The following is a 24207-nucleotide window of genomic DNA, read 5'->3' on the forward strand; positions in this document are numbered from 1 at the left end:
TCCCCATAGTCACTCAGCATACAATGATTCCACTACAGCAAGGGGTAAGAACGTGCAAATTAGAACTCTCAGTGTGGCACTTTTGACTTCTTATCCAATTTAATATGGTTCCCTATAAGCTTACAGTATTTCTTTACACAGATTGTACAACAAACCTACTCACATACAGCTATGGAAGGATGGTTTTTGGCATTACATTGTGAAGCTGGTAGTTGCTACAAACTAGTTACACAAAGTAAGTTATGGTGCATCAACTGATGCACAAAAGGTCCAAACAGCTGTCTGTGACCAGGTTTGTTGACCATGCACTTTAATCCAGGCTATGATGAAAAAGCTGTCATATGGCAGGCATTAGGTTATAAAGAATGATGTTAGAATGGATAAGAAACAAAAAGTGACACACTGTGGGCCCGATGCACTAAGCTTCATTAGGCTAACGACATGCAATAGAGGCATTCCCCCGGTTATTTAGGTCATACTTAAAGATGGCATTACCGTATCCATACCATGAAATATAGGTTACTCTTAGGTAAGGTATGCTTAATGCCAGGTTATTGGAAGTTAATGCAACATAGTGCTACCTTACTGTACTTAACACAATATAGGGCTAATTTATGTAAGGCAATGTAGTTTTAATTTAACCTGATGGTAAGCCCATGCTAATTAGTTGGAGAACAGCCATTGTTTTTGCATATCATTAATTTTGTGGATATGCATTCAACGCAGGGAAAAGAATATCTGTTACTTATTTAGGTAACCTGGCTGCAGTGGAAGCATTGTATGCCATGCGAATATGGGGCAAAGCAGGTTTGTGGTCCTGTCTGGGGCATAGGAATATGCTCAGAAGTAATCTTTATCATTGCTGTATGCCAGTGGTAAGCAACATAATATACCCTAAGGGCCGCATGTGTGGCCATTAAACCCTAAAAAGGGCCACACATTACCCACATATACTGTATGTGTTACACAGACAGAATTAGGGCAGTCCAGTCAGCATCGACATGCCAGCGCACTGATGGAAACTGTACCACTGCTCTACTTACAATTGGAACTAGTGATGAGCACGATCATTAGGCAGCAAAAGGAGTGGGAAGAAGCTATATCCACAACAGCAAGATCTCCACTCCCTCTGCACTGCTGAGAGCAGGCAGCTGGATTAACCCGTGGTTGGGGGTCACAGGTGAAGCCCCCACCATGGGCTTCATGTGGCCCCTAAGCTGCCTGTTGCCCACTAGTGCTCTACGCTGTCCGGTGGAGGGTTTGTGGCACTTTTTTACGCACCATAACTTATTTTGTACACCTTGTTTGAAATTCAGGTAGAAAGTGCATTATCTTCATGCAAAGAAAACACTAAATACTGCTGTGCTGTCACAAAGAAGTCAGGTAGAGTGTTTAACAGTTTAACAGTGGTTTGCTATGGACCTGATTTAAACAAGGCATTGGAGTACAGGCGCCCTGAAGGCAAACACTAGCTTGGTTTAAATCATCAGAGGATACTGTAAACAGCTGCACAAGTTAGCAGAATTAACTCATTTATAGTAACTCAATTATTTTTTATTTAATTTTTATTCATTTACTCATTATTCAGAATGAATGGGTTGCAGGCAGACACCCCTGACAGTGAAGGAATTGTAATTGTGCAAAATGACTTAAAGGAGCCTGGATTTAATTTGCTTGCTCCAGGAGCACTATCATTATTTTCAGTCCAATCTGTGATTTCCAAACAAAGACTCTTCCAGGGTTCATTTTTCTTCATTAATATCCCAGATTAATTTGAGCGGAAAATCGTTAGTCTTCTCCAGAAAAACCTTATCAAACCTCTCGTTCTGTGCCACAGTCAATATATTTTTCCAATCCCCGATGGTGCCTGGTCAGGGATACAGAGAGATGTGATAAATAGATCACATTACACACAGTACATTTACCAACCAGCAATACATTGAGAATTAACATTTCATATCCCAAATATTATTCTGTCTCTTCAGGCTCGTTATTTAAATCGAGGGGTTCCCTTAATCCAATCGTATGGATGGTGCAGTAGGTACGAAACACAGGAAGAAATAGAGTGAGCACTCAATACCCCTATGTAGTAATGATGGTGTAGATAGAGTGAATGAAAATGTAGTGTTTTAATTGATAACTTAAAATATAGTGAGCAAATCAACTAAGAACGGTGAAATTTTCAGATTTCATTCTGCAAATTAAAATGTCACCAGAGTCTGAATTTCTATAGGTATATGGTATCTCTTTATACCAATTGAAGGGTTCAATAACAAAGTGGTAATTACTGAGCTATGAGCCTGCCGCTTTCTAATAATGTACTCTCATAATGTTTGGCTACGGCTATTATGTGTAACAGGGTATGTCCCATTGTGCCTCTCTTTCCCCATAGTATATCTGTTATGTAAGTCCCTAATAAGTTCAGGGCATTAACAGGTTAAACTGTGGGCTCTTGACACCCCTTGTGCTCCTCCTTTGATGGACAGTAGTGCGGTGATGACTCATGGCCTGTGTGAAGCCTATCAGGGATAGGTACAGTCCATGGGCCCGCCCCTGCTTGCTAAAGAAGAGGTAGAGCCAAAACGTATTCAGTCGTGCTCTGGAGAGAGAGGAGAGAGCATGGGCTGTCAGACTCTCCCATTGCGAGGATGAGCTGGCCCACCCCAGGCGTAGGCCTGGAGAACATCAGACTCATTGCCCCCTACTACCGGGGTATGCACCATCTAGAGGGATCGGAAGTCCTCTGGATATGCATTCACTGTATGTAAGAAATGCAGTAGATGCGATACAATAAAGACCCTTCTTCATCTTTCACCTGCCTGAGTGTCAGTTCCTGGGTAGAGTGGAATAAGTATGCAGTGGTGGGAACTGACCTCAGGACACCCACGAGCCCTTTACTGCTGGAGGTGTACAGCACCAGAGATGAGAACTAAAGAAGAAGAAAGTAGCCTGTCCTGGTCTCAATGTAATGCAGATCGCTCCCAGTCTCCTGAACCAACAGGTAAAGCACCACACACCCATGTAGTAGTATGTAAATCTCCCAGACGGGTGGGGGGGTGTGGATTTGAGACAAGAGACACATTCAGCTATACCTGGCACTGTGTGTTAGACGTTTACATGCATCAGATAAGTGGGTGCCTAAATGTGGATATAATACAAGTAATAACTGTATGGTATAATACAACTCTCATAGGTATGGCACCTTTTAGTGTCTGCAATTCAAATTCATACATGCCTTAATAGGTCAATGGGTTGCAACGCTAATTGTTGGCCATTATAATATACTTGGTATTTCCACCATGAAATCACTGCAATGACAGTGAAAGTGATACTGAGATAATGAGCTGTAATACGGGATTTATTTCTGCATGTAATTGACAGTGAATCTGGCGTTAACTTAATGAAATGAAAGCCTGTTCCTGTATGGGTTAGCGTAGCGTAGCGTAGCGTTTTATCATTTATTTAACACTGCTTAGTGATTCTGAGAATAATTCTTAACCTACCCCCAGCCACGTGGCCCCTTCCTATAGAATCTGGGCCTGTCCTGCTGTCCGAATTAAAAGGCGCTGATTTTAAAGAATGCATCAAGGCCAGAACAGAACTAGAGCAGACCAGTCCCCACAAAACTCCACTAATGAAGCGCTAATGACAGGACGTTATCCCAATCATTAAAGGACAGTATTTTCTCTGAGATTAAGGCTATTCACAAAGCTAATTGTATGCAAAAACCACGGCTGTTGTATATCTAATTAGCATAGGATTAATGTCATGTTAATTTAGCGCTGCAGAGAGACAGAGACACACGGAGAGACACCTGTGCACAAGAAGGAGTACACCTGAGATACATGCCAATTTTGACATGCACAATATATTTAAATGACTTAAATTAGCATATTTCTCCAGTAACTCAGATGTGCTCCTTATTGTGCACAGGTCTCTTTTCACATGTTGTTTAAAGGTGTGTTTGGAGTTGTATACATGCATCTTCAAACTCCAGCAAAAAGTTGTCTGCACTGCCCTTTTCGGCCAAAAAAATCCCCGCACTTAACACTGCGTCCCTGAGCTTTGAAATGACCCATTAGCACTTATAAAGGCATTAACACTGTGTTAAGGAATTAACGAGCTCTGTGAATCTTGGCCAAAGTGTTGTGTTGAATCTATCTTTTGTGCCTGGTTTCCACGCAGGGCTGGGGTGCTGCTGCTCTTCGTAACCAGCAGGGTTGGTGCAGAACAATTGGTGTGTTTGTAGTAGTATCTACTAGAGATGGGGATTTATTTTTTTTGTGCCGGATTGGGATGTGCCTCGGATCGGCCGGTTCCTTTGGTCCGCGGCTTTCTGCGGATCAATATCTAAAAGGGCGATCACCATCTCGAATTTTTATTTTAGAGAGCAATCCAAAATCTGTTGTCAGATTGTTCAAGAGAGAAATAGAGAGAGACAGAGAGAGAGAGAGAGATAAATACAGAGAGAGAGAGAGAGAGAGAGAGAGAGAGAGAGAGAGAGAGAGAGAGACAGGGAGTCAAGAAGAGAGAGAGACAGAGAGACAAGAAGAGAGAGAGACAGAGAGACAGAGAAACAGAGACAGAGAGAGAGACAGAGACAGACAGAGAGAGACAGAGAGAGACAGAGAGAGACAGAGAGAGACAGAGAGAGACAGAGAGAGACAGAGAGAGACAGAGAGAGAGAGAGAGACAGAGACATATAGAGAGAGAGAGAGACAGAGACATACAGAGCGAGAGACAGAGAGACAGAGAGAGACAGAAGCAGAGACATACAGAGACAGAGACATACAGAGACAGAGACAGAGAGAGACAGAGAGACACACAGAGAGAGAGAGAGAGAGAGAGACAGAGACATACAGAGAGAGAGAGACAGAGAGACTAAGAGACAAGACAGAGAGAGATAAAGGATCAGTACAGCCAAATACACATTGAAATAATATATATTCCCAAACTATTTGAAACTGTCAACCACAATAAGAAATTACAGTGTAGATTGAATCACCACATCTCCATATCCAGTACAGCTATTGGAATTTGGAACTAAAGTTTCTTCTTGTGTGAGCACATGCACCTGTGCCAAATGTACCTTTGCGAACGAAAGCTCCTTTCTTTTTGTTCAAGACGTCGTCCGGAATAAATGTATAATTTGCAACTGTATCATGTTTCATGTTTTTGAATGTGGCTTTTTCAATAACAGTTGCCAGTGCCTGTTCATCAAGCTCCTTTCCCACAAAGCGACAGATTTTTAGCACACTTGACCTCAGATCCTGAAATAGGAACAATATTTATGCACTTAAACATTTTCTGAAAACTGCATATGCAACGTTTAAATGTTACACGATAAAATATTTGGAAAAATGAATCACGATGTATACCTTTAAAAAAAAAAAAAGCCATTCCAAGTTGCTAATTCCACAGACATCCCTAAATCTGTAAGGTTGATCAATTATACCCACATTTAAAACACCAAATCCCATCTTTCCCTCCTTTCTTCAACACATTGTTGGAGATATATACATTATTGTTAAAAATGAGAAAATTACAGACATTTGCATCTGGCGAAAACTTTGCTAAGCTACGAAAAGTTTGCAAAAATTCACCAACTGACATAATATTACATACAAAGTACCTTAATACCAAATACACAGAGTATTAGTATTGTTTTAAAAAAATGAACAATTATTCTTTGGGGCTATTCATTAAACTGTGCTTGTGCTGATAGGGCATTATCTCATGGGAACTTCCACTGAAGTCAGTAGTAGATTCCGTGCAAAAGTGACCAGATTTGCACAATCAGTTAAAAGAATCAACTTTGTCTATGTTGCCTAGCCTCCGGCCGCTACTTCTTTTCTGGGGCCCTACCAGTGTAAGTCCTGTTAGGTGCAGGCAGTGGATGGGTTAATTCCTTCAGAAAGGCCTTGTGTGCTTTTGCAGCCTTAGAGCCATTGATGTATCTAAGGGCGAGCCTAGCAACAGCCAGAGAGTGTCAGCCTGAGGGGTGGATACTGATTGGGCCATATACTGGATGTGATGGCCTATCAGTATCCAGATCTGTCTTGTTATGAGACAGAGTTACAGTCACACCCAACGGGTATAAATACTGGCACTCTCACTGTTTATTGAGTACCAGCTACCCTGGGTCTCACTAGGAGGCCTCAGGAGGAGTACCATTACCATCACCAGGCCTAATAGGAAAGATATGCAATGCTGTAAGATCTGAAGCTGCAAATAAACACCATTGTACCATCATCAGTGTTATTCACTGTCTGAGAACCAATAAAAGGTGTCAGTATGGACCATTCTTCCACCCAAAGGACCCATGCTAACTGGCGGCGCTGCAACCACGAATAAGGTACCCGTGTAAACCCTGTCCTTGTTTTGGGAGTGCGTTACGTTCTCTTTTACATTATGTGTAGTGGAAAGCATACCCCGGAGTTCTTTATCTGTTGTAAAGCGGAGATAATGCTGGTTATTGAATATGAGACAGACAGACAGGATACTCCAGGCCTTTCTAATGACATGCACACAGTTTAGACAATGCAGTCAGGATTCTCTTGGTTAGTAGAAGTCGATTCTCCTCTTCGGAACAAAGCATGCACCACAGTTAGTATTTACATTGATAATGAAAGGAGACATCAGTTACATAAAGTTTTGTATCTATTTTCTTCATAATACATAACCACAAGCTTCGCATGCACCCTTTCCGTCCCTTTAATTGGTCAGTCATACATCAAATACATATAACATCTCACATTATTCCCCCTCACAGTGTGCATACATCAGTCTTTCTGCTTACAGTATGCACACAGACCCCTGTTACTGTATGTCTTTCACTGGGAATTATCTGCAAAATGTTCCTCTGATGCCTATTATTATTCTCTTGTACAGGGGCGTGCAAACTTTTTTGCTGCGCCCCCACTTCCTGTTCTGCTCCAGTGGTGCCCCCCCCCCTTAACTCGTGTGGCGTCAAATGATGCCGCGGGTCATGTGAAGTCACGTTACATGACCCGCGGTGTAATTTGAAGCGTGTGACATCACATGACCACGCGGCGGTTTCCATGGACACGAGTCCTGACGCCGGAAGACTGAAGGTAAGTTTAGAGTTGCAGTGGCCTCACACGATCCCCCGGCATTTCATTTCAATGCCTTGGGGAAGAGCGCAGGGCCCCTGCAACACCGCGCACCCCCCAGAAAAATGTGCTCCAGTACAGCAAAACATTACGGGGTTTATGTACGAAGACCATATTTGAAGTTTTATTGTGGGTCAACTTTAGTGCGTAAAAGTAGTCCAAAACTTAAAAAAATGTGCGTCTTATGTATGAAAGACATTATGCGACTTCATACATGTCATGCACAGTTTGTAGTTTGATGCATTGTGTCATGTTGAATATCTGATTGATACAATTTAAATAAAAACAGAATTATAAATTTTATATTTATAACTAGTGTTGGTAAATATAAATGATCAATGTAACATTATTTATAGTAACTACATTAAGAAAATACATTTTGTTAACCTGTATAATGAAACACATTTTCTGTGCCAAATAGATGTGTTTGATGCAGAGAAACTTAATTCTGCTTATATAACTAGAAATTTTAGCGTTTATGCCAGATTCAACTTGAACTATTTTGACGCACATTCTACTTTTTGGGGCGTGCTGATCTGCAAATCAACAAATAGTCTTTGCTCCAATATATCACGATTCTGCAATTACGTTATATAATTTGAAGGAACTTTCTTAAAGCGATTTAGGATACGTTTGCCCATCTCTAAATTATTTATTTTACTTGATTTAGATGCCCTTTGTTGGATTAGTTTTACTCCTCTGATTACAGCATATTCTAGATTTTTAGTTGCTTAAGTTGTATACAAGGATCGCTTCTCGGCCTTTTGGCTAAGATCAGAATTCACTTCTTGGCTTGTGGCTAAGACCAAGTGCAGTACTAATCCTATCAGGGGCTTAAGTAGGATGCTCAATTGCACGCACTTGGTCCTAAAGCTAGTAAAGAGGTGGGATAAGCCCCATGTCCACATGTCTCCTGCGCCTTTTGGCTATGGAGGGATGGTATTCTTACAACCAGCCCATTAGGGCTGGGGTGCTCCGGCACAACCCACGGGCTAGTCACCATCCCTCGAAAGAGGGAAAATGACCTGACGTGAACTCCATTGCGGGCCGGTTCGCCAGAGGGAGGAAGAGACGGATGTCCTGGGTTCACTTGACAGCAATCTAGCTGCTGTATTTAAAAACAATTGAAAGTGGAACTGAAACAAAGAAAAGACAGGAATCAACAGGTTAAGTTGCAGTTACATTTTAGCTGCAGCATAGTAAGAGGGATAGAAGTGTATGTTATCTACAGTCTTCTGTATGAAAAACAAAAGGACCCTGCAATAAAGGCAGTGTGCTTATAGGAGAGAATAAATGGGGATACCATCTATTGTAATTTTAAAGGATGTAACAGGATCTGTCTGTAGTGGAAAGATCATCAATTCTGTCTTGGGCATATTGCGTTTTACTTTATGGTGGGGCATCCAGTAGCATATTGTTGATGGGTTTTGAGTTATATTTGATATTACTAAAAGGCAAATGAATAATGAGCTCACTGTAATAGTGTAAGAGCACTCACTAGTCTTCTCAGTTGAATAATAATATTGCTGTGTTTGGGTGCTCAAAGTTCGAAAGTTCATCCTCGGAACTGTTCTTATAAATACAGGATAGCACTCCCAATTTAATTAAAATGATAGCTTACCTTATTGAAACATTGTCTTCAGAATACAAAACACCCATATGACCCTGCCTCAAGTCCTGTACATGGCACTTCTACCCATTGCTCCGAGAAATGGTGTTAAGAGCTCATGGTGATGGTGCTCCATCATGGCCAGCGTCTACACATTAGGTCAAGTAAGCTAACCTTTTAAATGAATTTGCATTGCTGTGACTATCATGTACAGGCATACCCCGCTTTAAGGACACTCACTTTAAGTACACTCGCGAGTAAGTACATATCGCCCAATAGTCAAATGACAGCTCACACATGCGCCTGTCAGCACGTCCTGAACAGCAATACCGGCTCCCTACCTGTACTGAAGCTTTGCACGAGAGGGGAGACTATAGAGCCTCTTACACATGCGTTATTAACATCAGTTATTCACGTATATGATGATTGCAGTAGAGTACATACTTCAATAAGTGGAAAAAAGGGAGTGCTTCACTTGAAGTACATTTTCGCTTTACATACATGCTCTGGTCCCATTGCGTATATTAATGCGGGGTATGCCTGTACTTACAATATGTGCTCATCAAGAAAAATAGTATATAGAATTAAAAAATGGGGGGTAGAAGTCCAAGCCCTGTGGGATACCAAATAAATGTGATCATTTTATTTATGACTTTATTCACTCTGATTCAAATTATTGACGGAGCAACAACGTTTTTAGAAACTACTTTTAGTCTGTGCACTACAATCATAATTTAGGTATATACTGTAAACAATCCCTTACCATTATCATTTCCTCATATGTCATAAAAAGAATATTGAAGTCTTTCTTGTTGGCGTACCAGCTCGTGAAATGATCAAACCAAGAACCATAAACCACTGTAAGGAATAAAATGAATTTAATGACAAAGTAAAGATACTTTTCTGCACACCGCAGGCATATTAGTCACATGCAGGTCTGCACATTCCTCCCTAGCTTCAAGTGATTCAGGGAGCTATTAATGCCAGAAATTCTAATTGCGACCTGCTCCTTTTGCAACAATAATGAATGAACATGAGTGACTTCATGTACTAGTACAGAACCACCACATTCATTATGAACTGCTACCATGATAGTGTGCTATTTTATGCAATTATTGGAATAGAAAATGGTGTATTGAACACACATACCTTGAAGTTATCAAAGTGTGTACATTTGCAAAATTGTGTTTGTCAATAAGAAATGTTTGTTGTAGAGCTCAGGTAATACATAAAGGTTAAATAATACATACAAATACTAGCATGTCTTGGTACTAATGTTGTTTATGAAGGAATTCATATTATTTCAGATAACCTAAATACAGGACAGATATACCAAACTATTTAATGGGCATTACCAATAAGCAAAACATTTATTTTAGTTTACCAAGAATGAGTGGTATTTTAGCTTGTGTTGCCTTACTGCCCATGGGGATCTTTGCAGAATGATGCAAATGGGATTTCATTGAAATTCAGAGATTCTCAGTAGCATGAGTTTAGTACTGTATGTGAAGTTCTGATCATAGGAAAACAGGACTGTGTCCTTGCATTGATGAGTGTGAGTGATAGACCTCAGCTATAGCTTCAGTGGCAGCTCCGTAGACCCCACACAAGTTAATTTCATCTCCATTTAAAAGCAGTGGTTTATTTACAAACGTACAATTCCACTTTATTTTTAAAGGAACAGTAATTTATTTTAGACTTTTCTGTTCGGCTTTTATAGCATAGAGAATACATCTTTGTTAAATATGGGCCATTATGCAAGCCTCCAATATTTTGTATCTAGTATGTCTTGTCTAAATCAATTCAACCTCTGTGTACAAAGAAATTTCCAATTTGAGACTGCGCCGATATCTGGCTTCCTGGTATACTCAAAATCAATCATTCCCGCTACTCCAACCTTCTCAGATGATCCAACGGGGTAAACTATAAATATATAAAAACAAAAAAGGGAGTGCAAGAAGAAAGACTGATTAACTAAAAATTGTAAACACTTTATCAAACAAAATAAATCTATGAACACTTACATTACATATAAAACAATTGAGACAGCAGGATCCACACACCGTGGACTGGTGGTGCCCAAGCAGTCCCCTCAGGCAGATGATAAACAGCAATTATACCAATAGCTAGATGGAAAGGAACCGCAATATAGGAAGTCCTGTGGCAACACAAGAAATGCTATGGAGCCTCAGCAGCGCGCTCATGGCTTACGGGGGCGGTTAGGGGAGGGGCCGTGTCCAGACGTCTGTTGTCACAGCTTCCTGCGTGTAGACCTTGATTACCTCAACGCGTTTCGTGCAATTCTACGCATCATCAGGAGGTTTGTCTAACGATCTGGGTACAGCCCTATATATACGGATCAGTGTTTTCCCATTGGCCCAGATCCATCAATAAATTTCATGATAAAAATACTCTCTTAACATATAAAACCAAACAATGACAATTGACTCACTAAATTTACAACAATAAATAAAACGACAAGCAACATCCCATACAGGAACTCCCATAAGGGAAAAAACCGGTGCACTGCGTCTCACAAAAAGAAAATAGTGATATGATAATCAAAAGGGTTTATTTACAGTAGATAAAAACATGGACAAAAAGTACTGATGCAGACACTCTTACACGTTTCACATGCAGGGTACTTTATAAAGTATAAGAGAAATCAATATATGTACTTGAGAGGATTATGTCTGACCTCTGTGAACAGTAAATATCTAATTGGGATAGGGAGTCCCCTTGAAGTTACAATCAAGTGGCTGTAAATATGAACCAATCTAAATGTAATCTAAGTGAGCTATTCCAAATATGTAAGATGGGGTACAATTTATGAGGATGTCATTTTTATGTGTTGTGAATTGTTTGTCGTTTTATTTATTGTTGTAAATTTAGTGAGTCAATTGTCATTGTTCGGTTTTATATGTTAAGAGAGTATATTTATCATGAAATGTATTGATGGATCTGGGCCAATGGGAAAACACTGGTCCGTATATAGGGCTGTACCCAGATCATCAGACCAACCCCCCGATGAAGTGTAGAATTGATCGAAATGTCTACACGTTGGACGCTGTGACACGGCCCCTCCCTTAACGAGCACACTGCTGAGGCTCTGTTGCCACAGGACTCCCTTTCCATCTGGCTATCGGTATAATTGCGGTTTATCATCTGTCTGAAGGGACCGCTTTGGCACCACCAGTCCATAGTGTGGGGATCCTGCCATATCAATTGTTTTATATGTAATGTAAGTGTTCATAGATTTATTTGATAAAGTGTTTACATTTTTTATTAAAGTCTTTCTTCTGGCGTTCCCTTTTTTGTTTTTTTTAACCTCTGTGTACAAGACATTAATTATTATATGTTACCAAAGTAAAAATACTCATCATCCTTTCAGGAACTTTTGCTTATTTTTTAATGCAAAATAACAAATTCTGCCAGTTTCTCATGCATAGATAAATTGTGTACACATCTCTAATAGGAATCAATGAGTTGTACCTGGTTGTCACTGAGAAGATCATTTCATATTTAAACAATACATTTTACTCTGAAATGAACATGCTTCATTGTATGTTAAGGATATAATTATTTATAGTGCATGTTTTAAGGTGGCACTTTAACTTAGCCCACCTGCTTGGGACCTTGGTCTCATCAAGCTATTAAGTAATAATAATTATATTATAGTCCTGAGCAATCCTTTTGTTGGTGAGAGAAGAGTAAATGAATGAAGCATTACCCCTAAAGTAAATATTACCTTTCCCTGACAAATAGTTCTCCATGAAATCATCCATATTGTCTGTTTGCAACGCTTTCACCACGATTTTATTGAAATGAAAATATGACACCAAAGTATCTTTTGGATTCCTGGTTACATAAATAACCTGTAAAGTGTAAAGGCAACTGTTACCTGAAACCATTTAGTATTTGCTTTTTAAGACATTTTCATACAAGTTACTAAGCATCAGACAAGTAGTTTCTTTCTTTTAATTAAAAATTCCTGGGTGAAAAATGTATTCCATTGATAGTTACATAGGGGAAGGTGTTGAAAAAAGACATGCGTTTTACCTGCTCTCCGGCATCGCCTCATCTCTGCGACGTCACAATGTCGTGTTGTCAAGACAACTATCAGAAGATGCCAGAGTAGAAGCCGGAGAGAAGGTAAGAGACAGTTACAGAGGCCCCGCGCTCTACCCTGGCAATCTATTAAAATGTTGGGGAAAGCGCGAGGCCTCTGTAAGAGCTGGGCTCGGTTCCGCGTCCCCATTAGAAAATGTTGTGCCCACTTGCTCTAAGCCAAAGGTGTACATGTATCAATTAAACTGCAACTTTAATTCAACACAAGGGATAATAATGAAAGAAAAGTATAAACTAAAAAAAAAAAAAAAAATCCTCAACAGGCAGTCTGTGACATATTGTAACATACCTCAGAGTGGTAATAGTATCAATATTGTTACAAGCAGCAATTGTTGAAAAATACTCGCATCGATCAGGCACAAGTATTCATAGTGGCAATATAGTGGCAATTGTAACATCCAAAGCAAGCTAGCAGCTACAATACGGCTGCATAAGCCCTGTCCTAATAAAATAATTACCACTATGATTACTTGTCTTATTGATGTGGGTATTTTTCTACAATTCCTGCTTTGATCAATATTGATTCTATTATCATTCTCAGAGGTTTGTTACAATACTTGTTTTTACGTCCCTCAAGGCTGGTTACAGACTGCCTGTTCAGGACTGTTTTTTCAGTATATACGTATCTTTCATTATTATCACTTCATTCTTCTTCATTGTTGTTGAATTAAAGTTGCATTTTAATTGATACATATATATCCTTTGGTTTAGAGTGCATTAAACCATGCCTTTTTCTGCTCAAATGAACAATTGTTGATTCCTGTATGCACCTCTACCACCTCATTCACTTTATGTAATTAGCAGAGCAAGAGTTACCATAGTTACTTATCATAGTTTTTACCTACAAGCTGCCCTAATAATTCTCCTTCTCCTAAGACAGCAGATATTTGTTTTGTAATGATGACAATTATAAAGCTTAGCTGTGCAAATTATTTTACCCGTACAGTGAAACTCTCAATTGAAAACATTCTTTAAGTGTGAAAAAAATTGAAAGTGTCATGTGACCATGTATGTGATTTTACCCAAACTATGCAAGGACTGCACATATATCTCCAGTAGCGTAAAGTGGTTTGTTAAGATACATTGCCAGGGCACAGACCCTCACACTGATATGGAAGCAGAAATAGCCTTATTTACCAAGCAGTCTTCTAGCTTCTGAACACATTCTCCAGACCATTCAAGTTAATAGTCTGTCAGGTGTTTACCAGCACAGAAAAGTGTCTTATGACAGGAGAATGCTTAGTATTGTGTATTATTGATCTCTAGGCAATATTAATGTAGCCCATGCATCAAGCAATATGATATACAAATATAATGAGTGCGCTAACTACTAAGGTCTACTGTATTTATAACCCAAATAAAACACCACTTGGTGAAGTGAGAAAATAATAAATATGCAACCTCTATATAGACCTGGCGTCTGCAGCTGTTGTAAGGGTAGAGGAACCCCTAAAGCAACTGTAAAAAAGGAACAAAAGCGCAAACGCACATAGTGAAGTATGCAAAGTAATATATATATATTGTTTAGGGTAAGATATCTGCGTACATCAGATTAGAAAGTTACCAGCATTTCATGTACATAAACATGAGTGAGTGGAGGTGATGCATCTGCCGCCAACCATCTGGGGATCTTCCTTAATGCAGCACGGCACACTCTGCAGCTGAGGACAAGCCTCCGTTTGAGTCCTTCTTTGGGTTACAGGAGTCTAATTGAAGAGCTTCACTCGAGGGGAACTCCGTTCATCTCTCCTAGCCTCGTTACCCGGCTCCGTCGGCGATGGAGGTCAACAGCTTCTCGGGCAAGCTGTTACCTCAAGTGTCCCGTATGTCCTGGGTGATCGGCCGCAAAGTGAGGACGGCCGTAAAGTGAGGATGTTTTTACCGCACTGTCCACAATCGCGGGAAAATGCCTAGTATTTCGGCTCCACGCAATATCAGAGAGTATAGCTAGCATACAGATAGGTAATAAAAAGTGATATATATGCTAAAAATTTATCCAACGCGTTTCGAAGCGAAGGCTTCTTCTTCAGGGGTACTAATACATTGAATAAATGTGGATTTTATACCCTAATATCATATCTGATAGGTCTGGCTTAATTGGAGCATTAACCAATCGGTGCATAGCACGGTGACTCCCACATGTGTGGATTTAAATGGGTCATAATGACCTACATGCTAGATAAGTTTAACTCCATCAGGTATGGTAAGGGTACAAATACATGTAACACAAATAATAATCTTTATTAACCAAGGCACAACATTATTAAACAACCTAACTCATACAAATTACATTATTAAAATAAATAAAAAATATATATATATTTATTAATGGTGGGTTTCTGAAATGAAACAGACAAGCAGTTAGTTTTCTAAAAGAAATAATGCAGTTATGCTTATACTGTCCAGCAAGAATCAGTAATTCAGACAAAACTTATAGAGATAAAAAGTGAAATCTATTTTCCGAGACAGATAATAAATTTAATAAAGACACCAGAGGTCTATATTTTCATTAAGGCCATCTGGACCTAATGTTTCCAACTTTTGTATCCAGTATGTTTCTTGGACTGAAACATCTTTTAGTCTATCCCCTCCTCGTCTGCTCCGAGGTATAAACTTTATCCCTTTATACAAGAGGGTTGAGGGATCCTTGTTGTGATGGGTAGCGTAATGTCTACTTACACTATGAGTCTGTAGAGCATTCCTAATGTTTCTCACATGCTCTTGTATGCGGAGTTTTAAACTGCGTTTAGTGCGGCCCACATATTGCAGGCCGCACGGGCATTCTAATAGATAAACTACAAAACTCGTGTTGCAGTTTATAAAGTCTGTAATATTAAACACCTTGTTAGTTTTATTGGACTTAAACGTATTATTCACTGGATGAAGGAACTTGCAAGTGCAGCATTTTCCACACGTGTAATTACCTAGTGGTTTATTACTTAGCCAAGAATGGCCAGACTTTTGTTCTATATTTTTCCCAATATCACTTGGTGCCAGCGCATCCTTCAGGCTACGAGCCTTCCTGTATATAAACCTGGGAGATGAACTAATATGACCACTTAAAATTGGATCTGTGGCTATAATACCCCAATGTTTTTTAATTACCCCCTCTATTTGTCTATGCATAGAGTTATAGTTGGTGATAAAGGGGACTGTAATTTTATCTCCATTAGTCTCCATTGTTTTCTTATTTTTTGGTAACAACATCTTTTGGCGATCTAGTTTCCTAACTTTATCTAGTTCCATTAATAAATGTTTATACTCATATCCCCGTTCCATAAATCTTAAGAAGAGAAATTGAGCTTGTTGCTCAAAATCAACCTCATTACTGCAGTTCCTTCTAACTCTCATAAATTGGCCTCCCGGTATATTTGTAATCCAAGATCTTTTATGGTTACTGGAGGCCAATAAAAGAGTGTTAGTGTCAACCTTTTTAAAGTGGGTTGTTGTTGTAACTCCTACCTCTGATGCCGTTAGATTTAAATCAAGATAGGTGACACTCTCTGTGTGTGTGACATGGGTAAATACCAGGTTGAGGTCGTTGGTGTTAAGATAATTGACAAAGCAGTCAACAGACTCCTCATCACCTTCCCACACACAGAGAATGTCATCTATATAGCGTCGCCATACCACTACTTGATGTTTGTATGGATTGTTATTCCAGATGTGAAGTTCCTCCCAGTTCCCCATGTACAGGTTTGCGAAGCTGGGGGCAAAGCGTGTGCCCATAGCAGTTCCGCAAACCTGCAAGAAGAACTGGGAGAGAAAAAGGAAGTAGTTATGGGTGAGTACATACTCAATGGCTTGGAGGATAAACCATCTATTAAGATCACTTAACTTAAGATCTTTTCTCAGGTAATCGTCAACCGCCGCAATACCCTTACTATGTGGAATGCTCGTGTACAGAGCTTGTACGTCGCACGTTAACCATCTGTACGACTTCTTCCATTTAAAATTTGCAAATACAGTAGATTTAATACCGCGGAGGAATCTTTAAGATAGGAAGGTAATTCCCCCACAATAGTCTGCAGGAAGTAGTCCACATATTGAGATAGGTTTGCGGTCAGTGAGGATATACCCGAGATTATGGGTCGACCTGGTGGATTATTCAGGGTTTTATGCAGTTTGGGGAGATGGTAAAATACCGGTATTTTAGGTGAGTTATTATAGAGAAAATCATATTCCCTTTGCGTAATAATTGTTAGAGTTAGGGCTTCATCAAGAAGTACCTTAAGTTTGGTTAGGAAAACATTGGTGGGATCTGAGGCCAATTTTCTATAATAGACAGGGTCACAAAGGAGTCGGTGTGCTTCCTGTTCATAGACAGAGCGATCTTGTAAAACCACACCTCCTCCTTTGTCAGCCTGTCTAATAATGAGTTGTTCATTGTTCTTAAGGAACTTGAGAGCAAGATTCTCGGCTCTAGTAAGATTATGTCTAATCATACCGCCCCTTCCACTGTCATTGATGCTGTTAAAGTCATTTTTCACCATATCAAAGAAGGTGTCTATATGATTACCCTTTGATTGATATGGGTAAAATTTTGATTGGGCTCTAAATGGAGTGTGTATACACACATCATCATCCTGCTGTAATTCTGGACTAGGGGTTAAGTTTGTGTTAACATTAGGTTCCTTCTCTGTTTTCAAAAAGTGTCTCTTCAGTGTGATGTTTCTAATAAATTTGTGTAAGTCTTTATATAATTGAAACGAGTTTGCTCCGCAGGACATGGAGAACGAGAGCCCTTTACTAAGAACTCTCTTTTGGTCATCTGTGAGGATGACCGAAGAGAGGTTAAAAATACCTCTGTCAATTGGAATGTTTAGACTTTTTATAACTATAGTTTTCATAGTATAATTTTTTCCTTTATAGTTTGGGTTTTTGGGATGTCCCTCCCTTCCAAAAACCCAAACTATAAAGGAAAAAATTATGATGAAAACTATAATTATAATAGAAAAAGACAGATGAATCACCAGCAACAGAATGATTCATACTGGCCTCCAGCAAGGGCTAGAGAATATATACATGAAAGTCGCCCTGCCCCCTCCCCCTCTCCCTCTTCTCCTTCCCTTTTTTTAGAGATGATAAGGAAAAGGCATGGTTCCCCGGAGAAGGGGCTGAAAACATCAGAGAACCCCAAACAAACAACCCCAGGGTTAAAACTAAAAAGACCATAACCAGAAGAGGGAAAAGAGGAGGATCCTGGGTCCAAAAGAAAAGAATACTAAAAAGTCTAAACATTCCAATTGACAGAGGTATTTTTAACCTCTCTTCGGTCATCCTCACAGATGACCAAAAGAGAGTTCTTAGTAAAGGGCTCTCGTTCTCCATGTCCTGCGGAGCAAACTCGTTTCAATTATATAAAGACTTACACAAATTTATTAGAAACATCACACTGAAGAGACACTTTTTGAAAACAGAGAAGGAACCTAATGTTAACACAAACTTAACCCCTAGTCCAGAATTACAGCAGGATGATGATGTGTGTATACACACTCCATTTAGAGCCCAATCAAAATTTTACCCATATCAATCAAAGGGTAATCATATAGACACCTTCTTTGATATGGTGAAAAATGACTTTAACAGCATCAATGACAGTGGAAGGGGCGGTATGATTAGACATAATCTTACTAGAGCCGAGAATCTTGCTCTCAAGTTCCTTAAGAACAATGAACAACTCATTATTAGACAGGCTGACAAAGGAGGAGGTGTGGTTTTACAAGATCGCTCTGTCTATGAACAGGAAGCACACCGACTCCTTTGTGACCCTGTCTATTATAGAAAATTGGCCTCAGATCCCACCAATGTTTTCCTAACCAAACTTAAGGTACTTCTTGATGAAGCCCTAACTCTAACAATTATTACGCAAAGGGAATATGATTTTCTCTATAATAACTCACCTAAAATACCGGTATTTTACCATCTCCCCAAACTGCATAAAACCCTGAATAATCCACCAGGTCGACCCATAATCTCGGGTATATCCTCACTGACCGCAAACCTATCTCAATATGTGGACTACTTCCTGCAGACTATTGTGGGGGAATTACCTTCCTATCTTAAAGATTCCTCCGCGGTATTAAATCTACTGTATTTGCAAATTTTAAATGGAAGAAGTCGTACAGATGGTTAACGTGCGACGTACAAGCTCTGTACACGAGCATTCCACATAGTAAGGGTATTGCGGCGGTTGACGATTACCTGAGAAAAGATCTTAAGTTAAGTGATCTTAATAGATGGTTTATCCTCCAAGCCATTGAGTATGTACTCACCCATAACTACTTCCTTTTTCTCTCCCAGTTCTTCTTGCAGGTTTGCGGAACTGCTATGGGCACACGCTTTGCCCCCAGCTTCGCAAACCTGTACATGGGGAACTGGGAGGAACTTCACATCTGGAATAACAATCCATACAAACATCAAGTAGTGGTATGGCGACGCTATATAGATGACATTCTCTGTGTGTGGGAAGGTGATGAGGAGTCTGTTGACTGCTTTGTCAATTATCTTAACACCAACGACCTCAACCTGGTATTTACCCATGTCACACACACAGAGAGTGTCACCTATCTTGATTTAAATCTAACGGCATCAGAGGTAGGAGTTACAACAACAACCCACTTTAAAAAGGTTGACACTAACACTCTTTTATTGGCCTCCAGTAACCATAAAAGATCTTGGATTACAAATATACCGGGAGGCCAATTTATGAGAGTTAGAAGGAACTGCAGTAATGAGGTTGATTTTGAGCAACAAGCTCAATTTCTCTTCTTAAGATTTATGGAACGGGGATATGAGTATAAACATTTATTAATGGAACTAGATAAAGTTAGGAAACTAGATCGCCAAAAGATGTTGTTACCAAAAAATAAGAAAACAATGGAGACTAATGGAGATAAAATTACAGTCCCCTTTATCACCAACTATAACTCTATGCATAGACAAATAGAGGGGGTAATTAAAAAACATTGGGGTATTATAGCCACAGATCCAATTTTAAGTGGTCATATTAGTTCATCTCCCAGGTTTATATACAGGAAGGCTCGTAGCCTGAAGGATGCGCTGGCACCAAGTGATATTGGGAAAAATATAGAACAAAAGTCTGGCCATTCTTGGCTAAGTAATAAACCACTAGGTAATTACACGTGTGGAAAATGCTGCACTTGCAAGTTCCTTCATCCAGTGAATAATACGTTTAAGTCCAATAAAACTAACAAGGTGTTTAATATTACAGACTTTATAAACTGCAACACGAGTTTTGTAGTTTATCTATTAGAATGCCCGTGCGGCCTGCAATATGTGGGCCGCACTAAACGCAGTTTAAAACTCCGCATACAAGAGCATGTGAGAAACATTAGGAATGCTCTACAGACTCATAGTGTAAGTAGACATTACGCTACCCATCACAACAAGGATCCCTCAACCCTCTTGTATAAAGGGATAAAGTTTATACCTCGGAGCAGACGAGGAGGGGATAGACTAAAAGATGTTTCAGTCCAAGAAACATACTGGATACAAAAGTTGGAAACATTAGGTCCAGATGGCCTTAATGAAAATATAGACCTCTGGTGTCTTTATTAAATTTATTATCTGTCTCGGAAAATAGATTTCACTTTTTATCTCTATAAGTTTTGTCTGAATTACTGATTCTTGCTGGACAGTATAAGCATAACTGCATTATTTCTTTTAGAAAACTAACTGCTTGTCTGTTTCATTTCAGAAACCCACCATTAATAAATATATATATATTTTTTATTTATTTTAATAATGTAATTTGTATGAGTTAGGTTGTTTAATAATGTTGTGCCTTGGTTAATAAAGATTATTATTTGTGTTACATGTATTTGTACCCTTACCATACCTGATGGAGTTAAACTTATCTAGCATGTAGGTCATTATGACCCATTTAAATCCACACATGTGGGAGTCACCGTGCTATGCACCGATTGGTTAATGCTCCAATTAAGCCAGACCTATCAGATATGATATTAGGGTATAAAATCCACATTTATTCAATGTATTAGTACCCCTGAAGAAGAAGCCTTCGCTTCGAAACGCGTTGGATAAATTTTTAGCATATATATCACTTTTTATTACCTATCTGTATGCTAGCTATACTCTCTGATATTGCGTGGAGCCGAAATACTAGGCATTTTCCCGCGATTGTGGACAGTGCGGTAAAAACATCCTCACTTTACGGCCGTCCTCACTTTGCGGCCGATCACCCAGGACATACGGGACACTTGAGGTAACAGCTTGCCCGAGAAGCTGTTGACCTCCATCGCCGACGGAGCCGGGTAACGAGGCTAGGAGAGATGAACGGAGTTCCCCTCGAGTGAAGCTCTTCAATTAGACTCCTGTAACCCAAAGAAGGACTCAAACGGAGGCTTGTCCTCAGCTGCAGAGTGTGCCGTGCTGCATTAAGGAAGATCCCCAGATGGTTGGCGGCAGATGCATCACCTCCACTCACTCATGTTTATGTACATGAAATGCTGGTAACTTTCTAATCTGATGTACGCAGATATCTTACCCTAAACAATATATATATATTACTTTGCATACTTCACTATGTGCGTTTGCGCTTTTGTTCCTTTTTTACAGTTACATCAAGCAATATGAGATGGTCCAAAATACGCCTTACTGTATATACAATTTGCTACTCAGAATTTGATTTTTGTAGCAGAATCCTTACTTTGCCTTTCTTGTTCCTCAGATCATTAGGCATTAGAAAATAAGGTAGGTGGGAGGTAAAGAGGCGTGGAGAGGGGCGACTGTTATAATCCATAGTGGGATGTTTGAATTCAAGCCATGGGGCCCTTTCACTGTTCTCAATGGATTCTGTTCCATTCCGATGACCTTCATTAAAAATTAAACTCATAATCTGCTGCGTCCAAATTGTTCCTGTAAAAGCAAGATATAAATATGTACTTTATAAAAAAAATTCAAATGTTCCTTAGACTTTATGCAGATCTATAGTTACTGTAATGGGAATGTAGGTATAATGAGTGTTATTATTATATTGTAATTAAATAAAATATGGTTCTATAGCATTACAACTCTCGGTTATTTAGAAGACTGTAAATTCCTTATTTACTAAACCATTATAAAACCATTATCTTTATTGGCTTTATGTTGCTATTCTTAAGAACTTTTATTGGTATAACATGAAATATTATGAAAACATAAAATAACATGAAAGCTACTCATACAGTAGGTTGTTTTTGTTTGAGATTAGATTAGTCATCAGAAATTAACCACTCTCCTTTATATATAATTTTAGAAGAAGATTTGAAGCCCTGTTTGAAGAATTAAAAATAAACTGTTCAACAGTTGTAGCTACAGTATGAAGATCTGGCATTTGTTACAATGAGGCAAAAGTCACAACTGTCTAAATCTCCAGTTATTTAAGTGGTTGCTTTTTTTTAAATACAGTTGACAATGTCATGTAAATAATTCATGATTACTGTCCAGGTAGAATTCATTGTTATTCATTTTATTTATTTATAAAATGTTTTACAAGAAAGTAATACATTGAGAGTTACCTCTCGTTTTCAAGTATGCCCTGGGCACAGAGTTATGATGACAAATACATTGTTACAAATACATAGTTACATTAAGTGTACAGGGTTATACATTATATACAAGACATTGCATGCACATTGTTGGTTAATAACAAAAAATGGGTCCGCATGAAAAGAAATAATATATTTACCGGATTTTGGATAAGTAACCAGAAAAACATCACTTTCTCTGATCTCAAAGTGCTCCAGTGAATCTATGTATTCTGGTACAATAAATTCAGTTTGAAAGTAAATTCCTCTGTGCTTGAACATAAAAGGGTCAGCAGGCTCACTGGTAGCTTGGGACATCTTCTACACCTAGAACCATATAAAGAAAAGGGATTTAAGAAAGCTCACTTGGTATAAAAATGAGTACTCACAATAACAAAGTTGTTCTGCTTTCTATGCTCTAATCATACTTTTGTTACCTGTCTTCTCACTGCCTGTTACAGGAATGTTGGCACAAAATATTGAGTATAAAGGTCAGGGTAAAGGCTTTTTATAGGAAACAGGCAGGGAGTTGACTACACAATTAATGGCTGAGTTCCAGAGCGAGGTGAACTGCTGGCTCACTCCCATAATCTTGATATCCCTTGTACTTTGCTTTTTTTTTTTCATTTGCCATTCTGAAGTTTCTGATTTGCCAGCGCTAGTTTTTCTCATTTCTCACTGGCTTTTAATTTCTATACAAATGTGTTTTATTCCAAAACACAGGAGCACAAATCTGAAATAACGATGGTAGCTACAGTATGCTACATCCACTTTCTGACATCACTAAACTTCAAAAAACCTTATGTGAGAATCTAGACAGCGCGGTATGTCTCTGACATCTGTAAGGAAAACAGCACTGTGCTAATTGATGAGGAGGAGCATGTTTGAATAAGCAGCAGAGTCTACCACGTGAATACTGCACGACTGACTTTTGGGGCTTTTTAAATAAAAACAATAATAAAATAAAAAACCTGTTAGGAAGAAAAATGAAAATAAAGTCAGTTATCTGCTGTACACTCAGGTCACTTTCAAGATAGGTTATTTTTGGGGGAAATTGCACTACATGCGGTTTGAAACTGCAGTTACCTGAAGGTGTAGAATCTGCTAAGATGTGATGTCCAGTACTGCAACACACACAGCATGCCCTTTACAGCTGTATACCTACTTCGCTAAGAGACATATAATGAAATAATGAAGTAGACCTATAGATTTCTCTCCATGTACAGTATATGTTATTCCTAACAGTTCCCTTTTAAAATTAATTTGTGACCTTATATTGATTATCGTAACTATGTTTAATTCATGTCATGGCAAATATGTTGTGGTCTATTTATAATTAATGTGGCCTAGTTATTATTAATGACATTATTAATTTTACTAAACTTCGTAAGCAATTTATTATATATATACACATATATATACACACATATATATACACACACACATATACACACACATATACACACACACATACACACACACACACACACACACAGACACACACACACACATATATACACACATATATATATATATATATATATATATATATATACAACATACACAGGAGGTGAATACCGCATCAACTGCCAATTAATATATGCAATGTCTAAACCTATCTTAACCAGAAAAAGTAAATCTGAGAAAGAAATCACAGAAAACACGTTAACTGCTAGGCGGTGCTAGAGGAAAAAGTACATGTATAAACACAAAAAAGAAAACCTCTAAAAAGCACTCAGACAAGTATATGCCAAAATAGTAATGGTAATTTATTAAATCAAAAAAT

The 24207-nt window shown here is 38.9% G+C and overlaps 1 protein-coding gene across 4 annotated transcripts; it reads right to left on the bottom strand.

The window, feature by feature from the left end:
• Positions 1-1547: 1547 nt before the first annotated feature.
• On the bottom strand, positions 1548-23527 carry LOC142493529 (amine sulfotransferase-like). Of its 4 annotated transcripts, none has more exons than XM_075597695.1 (7): positions 23508-23527; positions 22583-22748; positions 21563-21771; positions 12491-12617; positions 9506-9600; positions 5090-5270; positions 1548-1867 (listed from the first exon to the last, which is right to left on the bottom strand). In XM_075597695.1, the coding sequence occupies exons 2-7, from the start codon at positions 22737-22739 to the stop codon at positions 1743-1745; spliced, it is 894 nt and encodes a 297-aa protein (XP_075453810.1). In that variant the 5' UTR covers positions 22740-22748; positions 23508-23527; the 3' UTR covers positions 1548-1742. The 4 variants fall into 4 exon arrangements, 3 of the variants coding, with proteins under 3 accessions (XP_075453810.1, XP_075453807.1, XP_075453808.1); XM_075597692.1 differs by lacking the exon at positions 23508-23527 and adding an exon at positions 22859-22958; XM_075597693.1 differs by lacking the exon at positions 23508-23527 and adding an exon at positions 22850-22891.
• Positions 23528-24207: the final 680 nt, after the last annotated feature.

Source organism: Ascaphus truei, chromosome 4 (assembly GCF_040206685.1).
Source record: "Ascaphus truei isolate aAscTru1 chromosome 4, aAscTru1.hap1, whole genome shotgun sequence".
Classification (NCBI taxonomy): Eukaryota; Metazoa; Chordata; class Amphibia; order Anura; family Ascaphidae; genus Ascaphus; species Ascaphus truei.

Bases quoted from the DNA above. Each gene is read 5' to 3' on its own strand.
- LOC142493529 (XM_075597695.1), bottom strand. From the start codon at position 22,739: ATGTCCCAAGCTACCAGTGAGCCTGCTGACCCTTTTATGTTCAAGCAC. The intron at 12,618-21,562 runs GTAAGGATTCTG...TACACTTTACAG, and splicing joins TGAGGAACAAGAAAGGCAAA to GTTATTTATGTAACCAGGAA. The intron at 5,271-9,505 runs GTAAGGGATTGT...TTCCTATTTCAG, and splicing joins CATATGAGGAAATGATAATG to GATCTGAGGTCAAGTGTGCT.